Source organism: Manacus vitellinus, unplaced genomic scaffold (genome assembly GCF_001715985.3).
Source record: "Manacus vitellinus isolate BGI_N305 unplaced genomic scaffold, ASM171598v3 scaffold_20_pilon, whole genome shotgun sequence".
Classification (NCBI taxonomy): Eukaryota; Metazoa; Chordata; class Aves; order Passeriformes; family Pipridae; genus Manacus; species Manacus vitellinus.
The window spans coordinates 2256202-2272303 of NW_021939471.1; the positions used below are offsets into that span (position 1 = coordinate 2256202).

The following is a 16102-nucleotide window of genomic DNA, read 5'->3' on the forward strand; positions in this document are numbered from 1 at the left end:
TAAACAGAAATGAAATGCTATTTGTATACTAATTCCTATCAGGCTTTGCAGACCTCTGGGGGTTTCTGGTCCCAGCCCCTGCACAGAGAAGGGCTGTATATAAAAAGAAAGGATTAGACTCCTCCCTGGGCCCTGACGGTTCAAGCATATCCATCCCTACAGTTCGCACTACCTGGCACAAGTCTGGCATTCCTCATGCTCTCTCTTTTGTTCAGCCTGGGCTCCTGACCATTCTTAAGGAAACTCCATTCCCCACTGAGCACTTTCCTCCAGGATGGTGGAAGAAAGTTCCCATCAGCATCACTGCCATCCTGGCTTGGCAGGAGCAGGTCATTGCTGGCCCCCTGCAGCATTCCAGCACACAGAAAACAGCCAGAGCATGCTGCAGCTGTATGTCCTCTGAAACTGGGGGTGTGTGTCTTACATCACCTATTTCATGGACACAAAGGGCAAAGTGGCACACCTGAGTTAATGCAAGAGGACATGAGACACATTTCTCCATAGACAGCCTATTACTCAACAACAAAAATAAAAGGCAGGAATAATATACACAGGTTGTGGACAGTAGCTATACAACAATTTACCATGCCCTTAGTTCAATGCCTGTCAAGTTCCACTGGGCATCAATGAATCTGTATTGGAAGTGATGAACTCGCAGTCACTTTTCCAGCATTAACCTTTCTCAAAATATGTCTACATGTTTTACCTTGAATGTTGATCACAAATATAGAAACCAGTGTAAGAACCATGCTGTGTTAAGTGTTTGCTCCAGTTTCTAACAATTGCTTCTTCTACAATCAAGACACAAAACATCTAGTTAAGTGAGGGAAAAAATAAATAGAAGAAACAATGAATAAGACTTTTCTGTACCTAAGTGTTTTCTGGTTGCTGTTTGCCAGAGGACAGGGAAGATTTGAAGGCAGCCTGAGCTCTAACTCAGTTCCCACAGGCTGCCTGTGTCAGTTGGATGTGACAGACCATATCCTGGCGGTGTGCTGGGTTTAAGACATCCCTGAACTTGTTCAAAATCAGTAGGAGTGTTTCACTGGCCACCTGGGTTCAGGCCAGTACTGACTGACTTCATAGCTTCAGATCAGTCATTCAAACTTTCTCTTGCACTATTTTGTCTCCTAAAGGAGAGAAAGAGTCTGTTTTCAGACTTACAAACTCTCCATATGCAGTGGGAGATCCAAATCTGAATACAGCCTTCTAGCAGTAATTTAGTCTGGACTGTGAACAGTGAATGGCATATATCACGAAAAAAACATGCCTAACAAACCTGGCATAGTGGTATGAGAAAGAACAAACCTAGATACTGCACAGAGTATTTCCTGTGCTGTTACTGGGAAATACCAGACATAAACCATGTACAGTGTAACACTTCACCAAGTAAAGGAGTAAAAGACAACAAGACCACCAATGAAAATAACCTCTTAAGAGATGCACAATTTGGGCACAAACCCCAGTATCCAGGCACACTGACAGGGAAACAAGGTGAAATGCTTTTCCATAGACTCATCTCCTATAACTGGGCTGGGAATAAAAGATTCTCCTGCTATATGGCATCAAAAGCTCTCCTTGGAAACCCCCTGTTCTCCCGACCTCAGCAACCCTAATCCTTCTGACCATTGGAAGGGCTGGCAAACAGATTTCAGCTGGCACAATATGCAGTTTGATCTAAGCATGATACAAGCATGAAGATGCAAGGATTCCTTTTCCCCATTATTTTGTGTTAATGCACCACAAGTGTCAAATAGGAAAGCAGGAAGGGAGACAGCATGCTCTTGTCTATCTTTCCCTTTCAATCTCCTTGACTCCTATATCTTTCCTGTCACCCATGCCTAGCTTTCTGTCACTCCTTTTTTAATACAGTCTCCAAGACACTTTACAGTAAATAGCAGCTTCTAACAATGGACCAGTTCCCCACAGTTTGGAAGGGACAACGTACCATTTCCTAGCTATTCTATCAATTCCCTGTGGGAGAGAGGGGTCAAGGCACTGCCCCTGTTCATATGCTGCAGCACCTGTCCAAAACACAGGAGCAGCAGCAGCTCCTTTTCTGTACAAACCTCAAGCTTCAAATCCCAAAACAGGGAGGGAGGATGGGGCATGGGACCAAAACCACAACACGGCCATGATTTGTGATTGCGACATGGAAGACAAAAAAAAAAAAAAAGCACAAAAGAAAGTTGATGAGTGATCCTGGGAGCAATGGCCCCCCTCCTATGCACATGCTGCACTGCCATCTCCCTCAGTCTGTTTTATACAGTAATCAAAGGATATTCTGAGCCTCTCAAAACGCCATCAACCCTCATTGAGAATGAAATAGAGCACATCTCCACTGAAGCCTTTACAGCAGTAATCATTACAGCATGCTGGCCTGAACAGGGAGCTCTTACAGACAAAGATGGGTTTTAAAAATAAAATAAAAAAGCCTTCCTAAAATCTGAATAGAAACTTGATGATAATCTCCCCATTTTATTATGCAAGGGGGAAAAGAAACCAGTAATTGTGCACTCTTGGTCTCTTATAGCAAAGAATAGGCTTCTTGATGAAATGCTGGGTTGATTTAGAGGAGGGCTGAGGTTCTGGTGGTAATAATACTCTAAAAGAACTAACCACCCATCTGATTTGGATAAAATAATCATTTTTTAACATCTTAAATCTAAACTTCATCTGTGCCTTCTCCCACTTCTCCCCACTACATCTTTCGGAGAGCCTTTTTATAGCTTTGAGAGTTATTTTTCCCTCCCCTTTCACAGCGTTTAACAAGAAATTCAGACTCTACTTCGGCTAACAAAGGCCATTTTTTTAGGCTGTACTGCCATTCAACTCCTTTGCATGTATGTTTAGAAAGAACAGTATTTGGCACCGGTTGCTCCAGAGTCCTTCTGCCACCTCACACCCACAGTATTATCCCAGGAGTCCCATTGCCATGGGACATTGAGGATGGCACTCTCCACCTCGGGGGCCCAAATCATCACAGGCAGACAGATGTTTAAATGACAACTTCCTGGAGCCCCTCCAGGTGCATTTCCAAATCACAGCCCCTTGTATACTTTTAATATTTTAAGAAAACCACAAATACGAATCCTTGCAAACGGATGTTTTCCACTAAAAATTTCTGCTTCACATCTTGTCATAGAAGGAAAATTTTCTCCCAGCTCTCATAATTATTTCCTGACTCTCAGTCCACTTTTCCATCTACTGAATTATGTAGAGTTGTTTAGCTTGCTGTTTTCCAAGAATGCCTCATCAGTGCAGTGTAGAAATATTTATTACTTACTCTTTTTATATCTATTGACTTTTTCTTTTCAAGAGAGAAAAGAAAATAGATCAGCTGTGAGCTCTCTCGACTGTTAACACAGCCAGCAGCTATTCATGGATTAAGCAGATGCTGCCTGATTTTAAACCAGCTTATATTAAAGCTCAATGAATTTACATCTCACACATCAAGATTTGAAGCAGTACACAGCTACAGTCTCTTCCACTAGACTCACTGAACAGTAACTTGCAGAAAGTACTGTGAGGGGGTGATTTGTTACTAAATACATATTAAATTTGTAGAAACCAAAATGCCTTCCAATACTTTAGGGAAGTCTGACCCTAAATCTATATGCCTGAATGCAAGAGAAAATAGCCAACACATTAAAAAAGTCTTGTTCTAAGGCACTTGACCTGCAAAACCATGAGGCAATTCAACAAGTTGGTCCTGATAATCAGTTCAGGCTAAGAAGGGCTTACTCCTTGAGAGATACCATTGATTTCAGCTGACCTGGCTGCAAAGCAAGAAACCAATTGCCATAAAGTACTTCCAAAGATTTTTTTGTGAAAAGCTGGGCATCATCTGAGTCCTCCATCTGAATTTTCTTATCCCCTCCTCTGGCAAACTTAGTACATTTTAAAAAGGTATTTAAATACTCCTGTTCTAAATATACATATTTTGTGAGAAGCTTTCCTTTTTCATGTAAATTATTAAGGCTGAAATAATTTTTCATGTAATGTATTTTACATTGTATTTTTGTGTGTTTGCTCTCACTATTTCTTCACTCTGAGCAATGAAATTTGGCTGACTAGTATTAGTCTGGGTTCACCTCCTGCTTTTCATGGACAAAGATGGTCTGGTGCTATCCACACTTCTAACAAAGGCTAGAAACAGACACAGAGGAATTTCCCAGAAGAAAAAAATTATGGTAGGTAAAATACTTGTGGTGGTCCACCAGACACTAACAAAACACTAACACCTACTGGGAACTGCTTAATGTAAAAGACAGAGCAGAACGGGGAGGAGCTTCCTACCACTAGGATGTCATTAAAACTAAGGAAAGCAGAAATTGGGAACTAGAGATCTTGAGAGACAGCTTGGTAGGACTTCCAGAATTACCCTAAAAGTCTGAAGGCAGTAAATGCAGCCAGTTTCCCAGATTCTACTAGAAGAACACAAAATGCAGTATTCAACAGAAGTCATACAGAATGGCTTCATATAAACCTTCCTAACTAATCAAACAGTTTTTCAAAAAGCAAGAGAGCTAATGTAGTGTTAGTTACTGTCAGTGTAACAAACTGAATCATTATAAAATGTTTTGAGGCAATGTCTAGTTAATTTACAAGATCATCTATTCTGGCATTGGAAATTTCATTGTCACACTTGCATAAGGAAGTGACAGAGTCTAGCAGGAAGGCAAAACAATTACTACTAAGATTTTCAGAAAGTCTTTTATCACCTCTTAAGGAGAAGGAATTAATGAAATGGGATAGAAATAAATAAAAAACTCCACAAACTGACAGACTGCAGTAACAGGCATCAAATTTAAGAAGAGATTTGGTCATAATAGTTTTGGGAAGATATTGCAGAAGCAGAAGGGTGGCAAACACCATGAACAAACGACGTGAAAAGACAATTGTTATCATCTTGTAACAGCAAACATATACAAATGGTACTATCTTACTTAGCCCTTTAAGCAGAAGAGGGTTTTGATAACTGGCAGCTCTCTAAATCTAGCACAAAAAAGGGTGCATTGCAGACAGAAACAGGGTCCAAACCCTCCTAAAAGGTCAGCATTAACTGCCCAGTGAGACTTGTCTACACTGTGATGTATTTTCTACCTGATACAATTAAGACAATCTTTCTAAAAGACAAACTCCACCTCAAACAGAATTTTTACACTTGATTCAGAAATTAAGAGACAAGAGGCTCTGGGCTATGCTATGCCAGAAGGTTGGACAAAGTGCTTTCAATGGTCCCATCGAGCCTTGATATCTCTTCACACAAATTTTGTATCGACTTTAGGATGAAGCAGCTTTACTGCTATCAGTCCCATGTGGCCAGGAGAAATGATTTACCTAGAGAGCTTGTGCAAGAACACTTAACTGCCTTTCCTTACAGAAAAAGAAATGGGGACCAGGTGCTACTTGGACAAAGGCGAACTGTGGTCAAATCATGACTCCCTCCTGTTGCCTGCTTTGCCAAGAGGAAAGGATGCTATAAGCAACTGCTGGCTCTCCTCACCTGCGGTTGGCAGTACCTCTCACAGTAGCCCAGCTGAGCTGACGCTCTGGGAAGTGCCTCCCTGACTGCTCTCCAAAATCCCTCCTTCCCCCCCTAACTGAAGACAGCTTACAGCCTGCTGTATTTCAGTATGTAAAGGAGATCATATTATACCTCAGATCTGATCTACCACTGGAGCACTACAGGCAGATGCCTAAGAAATTCAGCCCTTTTACATAAAGTCTAATAAAAGTCACTTAATTCTGGTAGTGATCCCACTGAGTGAACAGTCCCTATTGTCTGTGATAAGCTGGGAAGAAAAGATGCCATACACCACACTGACGTGAAACACATCTGAAAATCACTAGCAACCATCCCTTTTGTTACCTTGTGATTTGAAAAAGGCTACCTTTCAAATTTAGAAACCAGAACAAATGAATCATAACTTCTTCCCTGATTTCTCTTTGGAATAACCTTTTCATCCACAGACGTATTCGGATGTTCAGCCATGCAACGCCACCAGACCTGCTGCAATGGCACACCAGATACTGCTCAGAGAACTGAAAACTGGCTTTTAGTGTAGCACAGTCCACTTTAGCCAAGAAGGATAGTCTCCTTGGACATATGGATCAGACATCCCTGAAAAAAATTGCTTGATATTTAATTGCAGGGTTGGGAGATGCTTGCATGATATGCAGTGTATGGAATAAAATTACAGGGACAGAATCAGCGAGTAATAAACAGTATAGACAGTTTTCAGCAGGAATTAGCCAAAGATTTAGAGCTAAAGGTATCATGGGGTACACAGAGTGCTTTCTGTATTAGTATTATCTCTGTGCACACAGGACAGTACTCGTTATAAATACCTGAATGAATCATCTAATGGATGTGAATGCAGGACACTCGAGCACAAGCTGGGTTCCTGTGCTCGTGGAAACACTGCTGAGAATTCAGCTTATCTCTCAGAAGCACAGAGCGTCTAAAACTCCATATTTCTAGAGCATCCCTAGACAGCGAAAAATAAAAACTGGAAAAAGCCAAAGAGCCAAAATTGCAACTGAAGAGCTTCAGATCCAGTGAAAGAGTTCAATTTAGCTTAGGATGTTAATTTTTATTTAAAATCTGCAGCAGTCTTAGACTGGACTTCATAACAGAGGCCACTGTTACAGGCCAGACCCTGTGTGTGTTTCTGCTCCCAGCAGCACAGATCCCCAGGACGTGCTAATATGAAGCCAGTGTGGGTGTGATGGAAATGCTAAAGCTATATCTGAGCCTTGCAGCTTCATAAATCTCTGTAATCCTTGAAGGAAGAAGGATGTGATACTTTCCAGGGAGCTGGAACCTCTATGGAAGGTTTCCCTCTTTCCTGTTTTCTTTCCATGGGCTGCAGCTCTGTGCTATTAATTCACATCCAAATAACTTTTTCTTCACATGGGAGTGAGAGAGCAGGCAGTGTTTTATGAAGTCTCATTCAGTGGTGCCTCTCCCAGGCAACAAAGTGCAAGGATTTAGACCTGAGACCACCCTAGAGAAACTTCAGAGCTTTCCTGAGAAAGTAAATACTCCTACTCTTCCTTCATTCCCTGACTTCAAAGCTTGAATGTGAGGAGCTACATGATCTCCCTGCTTTCTTTCTGCAGACTTCTGTCCCCTGCAGCCAGCCATACTGCCATGTTGGAATGTTCCAGCTATACTGCTGGAACATTCAACTAAAGCTGTCAGTACAGTGTGCCCTGAGAGGGAGCACAATGCCTTGCCATCATATAACTGACTCCTGCTCTGCTGAAACATGGGAACAGCTAAGATGGGAAATACAGGATCTTTCATGCTTCTGATCTCTGAAAATGACATGAAGATCATGTAGCTCTTGTCTGCATTTTCCTTCACCAAATTGCCTCGCAATCTCCCCATAAAATGCAATTTGCCAGACACAGTGAGCAAAAACTACCTAAGCTGCATCAATGCATTTGGCATATAAGGCTGCAGCAGCACCATAATGAGTTTGTGCAGTATTAATATGCACTACACTAAACAAGCATAAATCACAAACTATCCAAAGGAAACACCAAGATAGAATCAGACAACTGCAGGTAGAGAGTTCTGACAGAATTTCAATTCCATGTGATTCCTGTGGCTGACACCCATCTGTACTGAACTGTGCACAGCAGATGCACTATTACCTTAAAGGAGCTATTGTGTATTTTGTTTAAATCAACATGAATCTTCACTAAAAGAACAGTTAACTTACCAACAACCTGAGTGCTTCACAAAAACAGACAGGTATGTAGCTTTCTGCACTGAGAGGAAACAACTGTACTACCTCCAGAAAATACCTCTCTGCAAAGGAAACCAGAAGTGCTATGATCCTACAGGGATTTCAGCTTGGCCCCGAGCTCTTCCAGGAACATGGTGCTGTGGCCTTCCTGCAATCTAGGTGTACCCCCTGTATGGCAGCACTAGCAGTACATTTAAGAATTGCAAAATTTTAGTGAATAATAACAATAATAAATGCCTGTGTTTGCATTCCATGAATATCCCACTGAGCACGTTGGCTGCCCCAACAACCCATTTTAAATAAATCTTTCAGAATATTTACTCTAGGATTTTTGTTGGATTTAATTCCCTCAGCTCTAGTGGACTCCTCTGCTCAACTGGGACCAAAGACATAAGGCAAAAGAGACTGTTGAAAAGGCAAGTACATTTTCCTGTAATCCTTTCTCCTTTGAACGTACCTCAGTGTTTCCAGAAAATATAGGAGTGAGATGAATATAACAAACCTTATATGTCAGACTCTGCTCTCTCAACATTATGTTGGTGCAAATGGCAGTACTCCACCATGTCACACTAAGCCACAGTGTTTTGCATCAGTGTGACAGTGAGTACCTTTCAAAGGTAACTGCTGTAGTTTCCTTCTTTTCTCAGAAGCTGGCAGCAAAGGAAACAGAACCTCTCCAGAGACAGCTAGGAGTAAACCTGATTTATTTCATATTGACATCAACACTAAAAATTAACTCTTGTTGCCATAAAGAGGAAGTTTCCTGCTTATTGCTAAATCCTGCATCATCCCCCTTTCACTGCCTTCCAGTGATACAGGAGAAATGCTACATAAATCCAGACTTCTCTAGTGTCCTTGCCTTTAAAACAGTAGCAATTTCTTTAAGAAATGACTATTATTTAAGACCAGATTCTGTCTTCCTTATTCCAGAAAACCACTGATTTCCTCAGGAGAGGGTAAGGACCTTCAATACTGACTCAGTTTATACACTCTTGGTTCTTTCACTACCTCTTCCCTGTCTCACATGGTGTAGTCAGTTCACACCAGGGTATGAATTTGGAACTATGTAAGGAGGTCCAAAGGGTTTCTAAGCCATGAGGAATAAACACCGACATTTCAAAGATACTACATTTAGTATTTAAACTGTGATTTTCCACTGAAAGGAGCCTGGAGAGAAAACAAGTCCCTAATTACTAGATACACCTGATGCCCACGTGAATGCCCTCACATTAGGAATGCATTTCACCATCTCTTAGTTTTGTGAGGAGGGGTGGCACCTAAACTGTTAAAAGGATGGAGCCAAGCACAGAAACAGGCAGAGGACAGAGCTGTGGGCAGGCTGTTGAGGAGTGAAAATGAATTCCAGAGACCTGACCTCGGCTCCCCACCTGGAGCAGGGCTCCTGTGGCACAGAGGCCCAGAGGCATGTAGGACAGGATCCAACTCACCAGAGATCACACACCAGGTCTGAGACTGCTCTGCAGCTGTCAGTAGTTAGTGGATAGAGAAAGACACCCCTAGAAAGTTACTTTCCCACTGTAAATGTTCAAGGCAGGCAGAAATAATCACCCACTGGATGTACCCGTGCTACTCCAATGACACGAAATGAAGGCTAGATGAAGAGCTTAGATTGTATCCCTTAGATGGTTAGTTATTTGAGCTAAATTCCACCTGAACACTCTCTGTGCCTCAGCTCCCTCTGCAAAATGAACAGCATTTCCTCCCCTGAGAGGGATGTTACGAAGACCAGCATGCTGATATCTGTGACATGCTCAGCAGAAACACACACTGGTGAAGGAGGGCCATGAAAGCATCACATACAAATGGGAAAAGGGTCTGAAATCTGGCTCCAGACACAAAAGCAGCATTATCTATATATTCCAGCTGCCCTCAGCTACATCAGTGCCAACCCTGCCAAGACAACAGGATTGCAGGGATGGGAGCATGAGGGCTGTGCACTTCCTGGCCAGTTGCAGTGGAGAAACAACACTGCTTGACTTCACGAGCCTCAGCTGTGCTTTCAGGAGAGGCAGCCCAAGTCAAGCCTTTGTTTGCTCAAGGCTGAGCTATTAATTCAGAATTCACTGAGGCACAATGAACAGGGAACCCAATGACAACATTTTTATAGCCACTCTCCTTACAACGGGAGCTTGTAATTCGCAAAGCAGCGCTGGCCTGTGTTTGATTGGTGTAACCCAAATCTTTACTTGTGCTTTTATACTAACAAATATTTTATGTCAGAGCTCTCTCTTACCCTGTTGGAATCAATTCTTGTCCTGGAGGTGTAGATGGGAGGAGGGATGTTGAAGGCTTGAGGAACAAGATACTCTTCAGCATCCATCATGTCTTCCAGGTCTTCCTCATCAAGAAGGTTTTGGAAGAACTTGCTATCATTAGGACTTGGGAGCTTCATACGATCATCTCCCTAAATAGATCGTATTGAGAGAGGAAAAATGTCAACAGATGGATTAATTTCCCAAACAGCCTTTCCTTCAGCCTCTTTCATGCCCTGGCAGACAGGCTGCAGGGACCACAAATGCTGTTTTATTTGTTCTAAAGCACCATATCCACATCATTTGTTGATTTATTTTTTTTTACTGGAATATGATGACAGAAAGGGAATAACTGCATAAATCAAGCAAAGCTATTTTGGCATTCTTGTGATTGAGCTTTTATTCTTTCTTCTCTCTTTTTCCCATATAAGCTCAGTTTCTGACCTAAGTTCTGACATATTTGTGAAGTAAGTACAGATAAGATATGGTACAAGCTATTAGAGAGTGTCCAAAGGAGGGCAACAAAGATGGTGAAGTCTTGAGGGGAAGCTGTATGAGGAGTGGCTGAGGGCACTTGGTCTGTTCAGCCTGGAGGAGACCGAGGGGAGACCTCACTGCAGTTACAACTTCCTCGTGAGGGGAAGAGGAGGGGCAGGCACTGATCTCTGCTCTGTGATGACCAGTGACAGGACCTGAGGGAATGGCCTGAAGTTGTGTCAGGGGAGGTCTAGGTTGGATATTAGGAAGAAGCTCTTCACTCAGAGGGTGGTTGGGCACTGAACAGGCTCTCCTGGGAAGTGGTCACAGCACCAAGTCTGACAGAGTTCAAGAAGCATTTGGATGACACTCTTTGGCACATGGTGTGACTCTTGGGGATGGTCCTGGGCAGGGCTAAGAGTTGGACTTGGTGATCCTTGTAGATCCCTTCCAACTCAGCATATTCTGTGATTCTGTGAAATATCCCAGCTATTTAGTCTGAAATAGGGACAGGTGGGGAAAACATGGGAACTGTTGCACCTGGGTGTTTATTTTAATTTGTATTTTTAGGGACTTAGAGGATAAATTTTGCTCCATCCATATGGAAAGTTCTGCAAAATATAACGGAGCTAAAACCAATAAAAATCAAACTAGACAACAACAGCAATATGTGTTTGTATTGAAACACCACCTACAAGCTGGAGAGGTAAATCTGGGCTGCACTTTGCTTGGTGCCACAAAACATCACAAAGGCAGCCCATGGCCAAACACATAAGAAATCATAGACTTCACTGCATGGTTAAAGAATTATCTCCCACTCCTCAAGAACTATTATGCTACATGTGGAATAAAGCAGGGAATGATGGATGTGCTGTAGGGTACATCTAGAGAAATTTTAAAAGCTCAGTAGGAAGCTTGACATTCTTGATTGGATCTTGAAGGAATGGGGAGTAGAAAAGGAGGGAAGAGGTATTTGGAATATGGAAACATGTCCTATCTAATGAAGTCATTTAATGAGACTGATTTTTCCAGAATCACTTGTATCTGCTGAACTTACAAGTTATCACAGCGTGGAGTACTGCTACGGAAATTCCACACTCAGCACCACAAATCCTCTTAACTAGTATTTTACTTTCCAACTGTATTTTACTTCTGCTGAAGATGGGAGAGCAGCGTGTGTTCCCACTGTGCAGGAACACACCATGAGTTGTCTGGTGCGTCTACACGGTGAAATGAAACACCATACGGTGAGACTGGCACTACACTCAGAGGCAATCAGGAGACCTGAAGTGGCAGTGACTGTGCTTCACTAGGAAATCTTACATCAGTGTGAAAATGAGGACCAGCTGGATGTACCTCTGCCCTGTACTCCATGGCATAAGATATAGCACCAGGGTATCATCACTTGGATCTAACCGTTCCCATGCTCTGGTCTCTAGTGTTTCACCATCACCTTACTTCTCTTAAGTTTTCATTTTCATTTGAACTGTTCACACACTGGGACCACCTAAGGACCTTACCAATCAGATGCACTTTCTGTGGCTTGAGTCTGAGCTGTCAAAAACACACGCACAACTCTAGGCTCCCTCAGAATGTATGAAAGGGCGCACACCTGTACTCAGCCACACACAGCTCCACTGTGATGGACTCGAGATATTGCTGGCACAGTGCAGTTCCATAGGATGAACCATGCTGCTGTGGCTCTGTCACAAGGATGTGAAGCCTACAGAGTCTACACAGTCAAAGGAGAACAGAGAGGGAAGCTTCTCTCTAGCATGAGAGGTACCAGTGTGACAGAACACCCTCTCTTCTGAGAAACCTTTATGTTTAGGCTATGAAAAGAAACTTTCTTGTGATCTCAGCAGTGCAGGGAAAAGTCTCATCAGGATAATCCTCCAAGATGCAGCCTGATCAACTGTAGAGCCACTGTAGATCAACTGTAGAGCCCTGCAAGTCCTTGGTCTAAAAGCAGACTCGCTGCCCATCAATGGACAAAACTTGTCCCCAGTTTCATGAGAAAATGCAAAGCACCGGGCAGCCTGCAAAGCCAGATCTTGTATATGTGCTAATAATACAAGCTTAGGAAGTGAATTTCAGACTACTGTATTATCAGTATTATTGTTTTTGAGATACTGACACTGGCTATTCTACTTCATGCTTGTATAATACTGTGGTTGCTGCTTGCCTAAAGTTCAAGAGCACCTCGAACTTCAAGAGATTCAAAGGCAACCCCCCTAACAGTCAGGTTTTACAGACAGAATATTTTTTTTGGCCCCCTCTGTGATGTTGTAGACTTGCTTACCTGAATTACTAGGTATCTCTGAGGGTCTCGAGCCATTCTAGAGAATTCAGCAGCCAGCTCCTTGAATTTTGGCCGACTGTCAGCATCAATCATCCAGCCTGGGGACAGATGATAGATGACAAAGGAAAGAGTTAACCATCAAGGGAAGAAATCATTCAGTTTTTAAAAATGCACAAGTTTGAAGTCCTTGATAGCTCTGGCCTAAAGAAAAGATACAATAAGGAGCCCAGAAGAATGGAAAGCTAGAATTCTGTGATGCATAAAATGGAAAACACCTACCTTTGGCAAGACTAGATTGTTCCTTACTGCATGGATTTTTTTCTCACTTTGCTGAGCTCCTCTCTGTCCCAGAGACAGCAACAACTCCTTGCAATTTTCTCTGTCTTGCCCATTTAGATGTCAGTACTATCTTTTGTTAAGGATGTGTCCAACCTCTAATACAATGAATCTGATCTCATCAGAGTCTAGTGGATTTACTACAAAGTTACTACTAAATACAGTTTTACTTTAACTGACCCACTGTCCCACAGTGACTTGGATTAAAGAGTTGTTCAGCAGATCTACAGAATGACTGACCTGGCATCTGCCTTTCACCTGTCTGCATCATAAGCACAGCCCTCACACGAGGCACTAGATATTATTCTAATAATGAATAATGAAAAAAAATGAATAATGAAAAAAATGAATAAAGGGTGATTCCTTTGTCCTTCACTCTCCAAGAAACATTCATCAGGATCAACAATTCTCAATCCCTGCTAATAACTTTTGCAAAACAAGCAGGTAATATAGGTAGTCACCATCAGCAAGTAGTTTCTCTCTGTCAGCTTTTTCTAATGGAAGATCCTATCAGCAGCTTCCCAAGAGCATGTTCTCTCTTTCCAGGTGTGCTAATGGAAGCAGGCCTTATCTCCTAAGTGTGATTTAGCCAAAGAAGTGACCAACATAGGAAAAAGAAAGCTACTAAACTTATAAAGAATTTCACACAAACATTACAGTCTGTGCATTAAGCTGAAACCTTTCATCTCCCAGATTACCACCTCTTCTAGGGCTTCCTTCTGTCCACTGAGATTCGCCTCATGCTTATTTAAAATCTTACCAGATGGGACATTTTTGCACTCAATCAACATGGACCCCTTGCACTGTTCAGGCAACTTCCACACCTGCATGCACAGTACAACTCTTTTCAGAAAATACTTTATTTACCTCTTGTAGTTTTCTTTTTTTTTTTTCCACTGCTTTTGTGTACAATGCAAAAGGGAAAAGAGTATATAAGATGGATGAGGTGTCTGTATGTTAATCTTACTTAAATTAAGCCAGAAACATCAGAGAGATATTTCTAATTCTTTTTAAATTAGAAGCATAACCTTGGAGGATACTGTCACTGGTGGGGGTATCTTGGAGATAAAAGAGTAGGAAGAAATCATGTGCAGATGGTTTTTCTTTTTTGCTAAAGTAAAAATATTCATAAATTTTTGTACTGGACTAGAATGATAAAAAAGTAATCCTCTCTGTAGTATTTCTTCTATTAATTTTACTTTTTATTATTACTATTGCAATAATAATTCTTGTTACTAACAATAAACCTTTGTGATTTCTTTCCTCAATATTTGGAACCAGCATTCCTCCTCACAACCTTCACTGGCTGGGTATCCAGGTACCATAATGACGTATAATACTATCTCTTTTAACATCAAAATTAATTGTCATGCAAATGACAAGGGTATACAATAACAATCATACAATTTTGACTTCACAGCAAGAATATGAGATACCATCTGACAGTAATAAGAAGCTGAACTAACTCAGCCCTTCATAGCTAAATTCGTATCATTTGCAATTGCAAAAGATGAGCATATAGTATTTAAATGGAATTTACAGTATCTTGGGAAGCTTTTGTTTTGAAGCAACTTGTCCTATTCCCCAACACTGTCAGACGCCGCAGATACAAACGTTCTAAACCAGTGTCCCTCTAGCAGTGAGCACAAGGATGTTAAACATGACAATTACTCACACTTCACCATCACCATATAGACATCAATAGTGCAGATTGGAGGCTGAGGCAACCGCTCTCCCTTCTCCAAGAGATCGGGGATCTCTCGAGTTGGGATTCCATCGTACGGCTTCCCACCAAAGGTCATAAGCTCCCAGATAGTGACTCCTAGACAGAAAAAAAGAGTGTCAGTATTTGAGGTCATGCTACTCAGTTTCCTGGCCCAGTTCTGGACTGCAATCCCTTCTTCTTTACCAGTGCCTGTAAAAACACTGATGTTTGGTCTGGTGGGGAAACGAGGTGTCGAGCGAGCAACTACGTGGTGCTTAGTTGCCATCTGGGCTTAAACCACGACAATCTGCCACTTAGAAAACTCTGGAAAATGGCAAAACAGCACTGGGTGTTAATCCTCAAAAGAAACTTCCCTCATTTTTACCGGTGTAAAAAGCAGCATGATAGTTGTGAGGCACAAGAGAAAGGTCTGAGATGAACAGTGGTACAGTAAATGGATGCAATAACAAAAGAATACATCACACTCTTTTATCACATTGAAAAGGGAAATGAATGGCTGATGTACTCTATTATTTTAAGGGGAAAAAGTGCAGATGTTCCCTAACTTAGAGCATCAATTTCCCACAAAAGTACAGCATTGAGTAACATTAGGCCATTGTCTTTGCCTTGTAAGTCATTCACAGGCACTTCTATTATTTTTTTCCTTAAATCACCTTATTTATTTGAGTTTATGATAGTGCTGTGCTACAAACCCAAGATTCTCTTTTTAAAAAGCCATAGGATTTGTTTTGGCTTTGGAGCTGGAAATAAAGATCATATGTCATAAGTAACAGAATTTGTCCCCAAACAAAATCTTAAATATTGAAAATCCTGCTCTCGCACCAATTTTTTAAAGTTTTTATTTGGTCATTTTAAACACACCTCCAGGTTATTACCATATTTTGCCAGCTGTAAAGCTAATGTGAAAGGTGATGGGCAAAATTACCATATGAATAAAACACATATTTATTTCACACTCATTCACCTCCTTGTTGATATTCAATAACTATTACTTGTCAACTGTTTATGGTCTTGTCCTTTCTGATTATAGATGTTCTGGGCTTCCTGCATTTAAAATGAATTTCATAAATGAAGGCATATTTTTTCCTAAGTGATACAGGGGATACAGAATTTGAAGAGAAAGAGCAGCTTTACAAGATCAGTTAAACTCTCACAGGTTTTTCTCAGCTGACTAGAAGAGGGCAGCTAACCAGTCACAGCAAACAGTGTCTTTTGCTGCTACCCA

The 16102-nt window shown here is 41.5% G+C and overlaps 1 protein-coding gene across 2 annotated transcripts in view; it reads right to left on the reverse strand.

The window, feature by feature from the left end:
• Positions 1 to 16102, reverse strand: part of ERBB4 (erb-b2 receptor tyrosine kinase 4) — a 370853-nt gene that overhangs the window by 13992 nt on the left and 340759 nt on the right. For both annotated transcript variants that reach the window (XM_018071745.3, XM_018071743.3), the window contains exons 22-24: positions 14827 to 14973; positions 12816 to 12913; positions 10018 to 10188 (exon numbers count right to left, since the gene is read on the reverse strand). In XM_018071745.3, coding sequence (XP_017927234.1) covers positions 10018 to 10188; positions 12816 to 12913; positions 14827 to 14973 — 416 coding nt within the window. The remainder of the gene's footprint in view (positions 1 to 10017; positions 10189 to 12815; positions 12914 to 14826; positions 14974 to 16102) is intronic.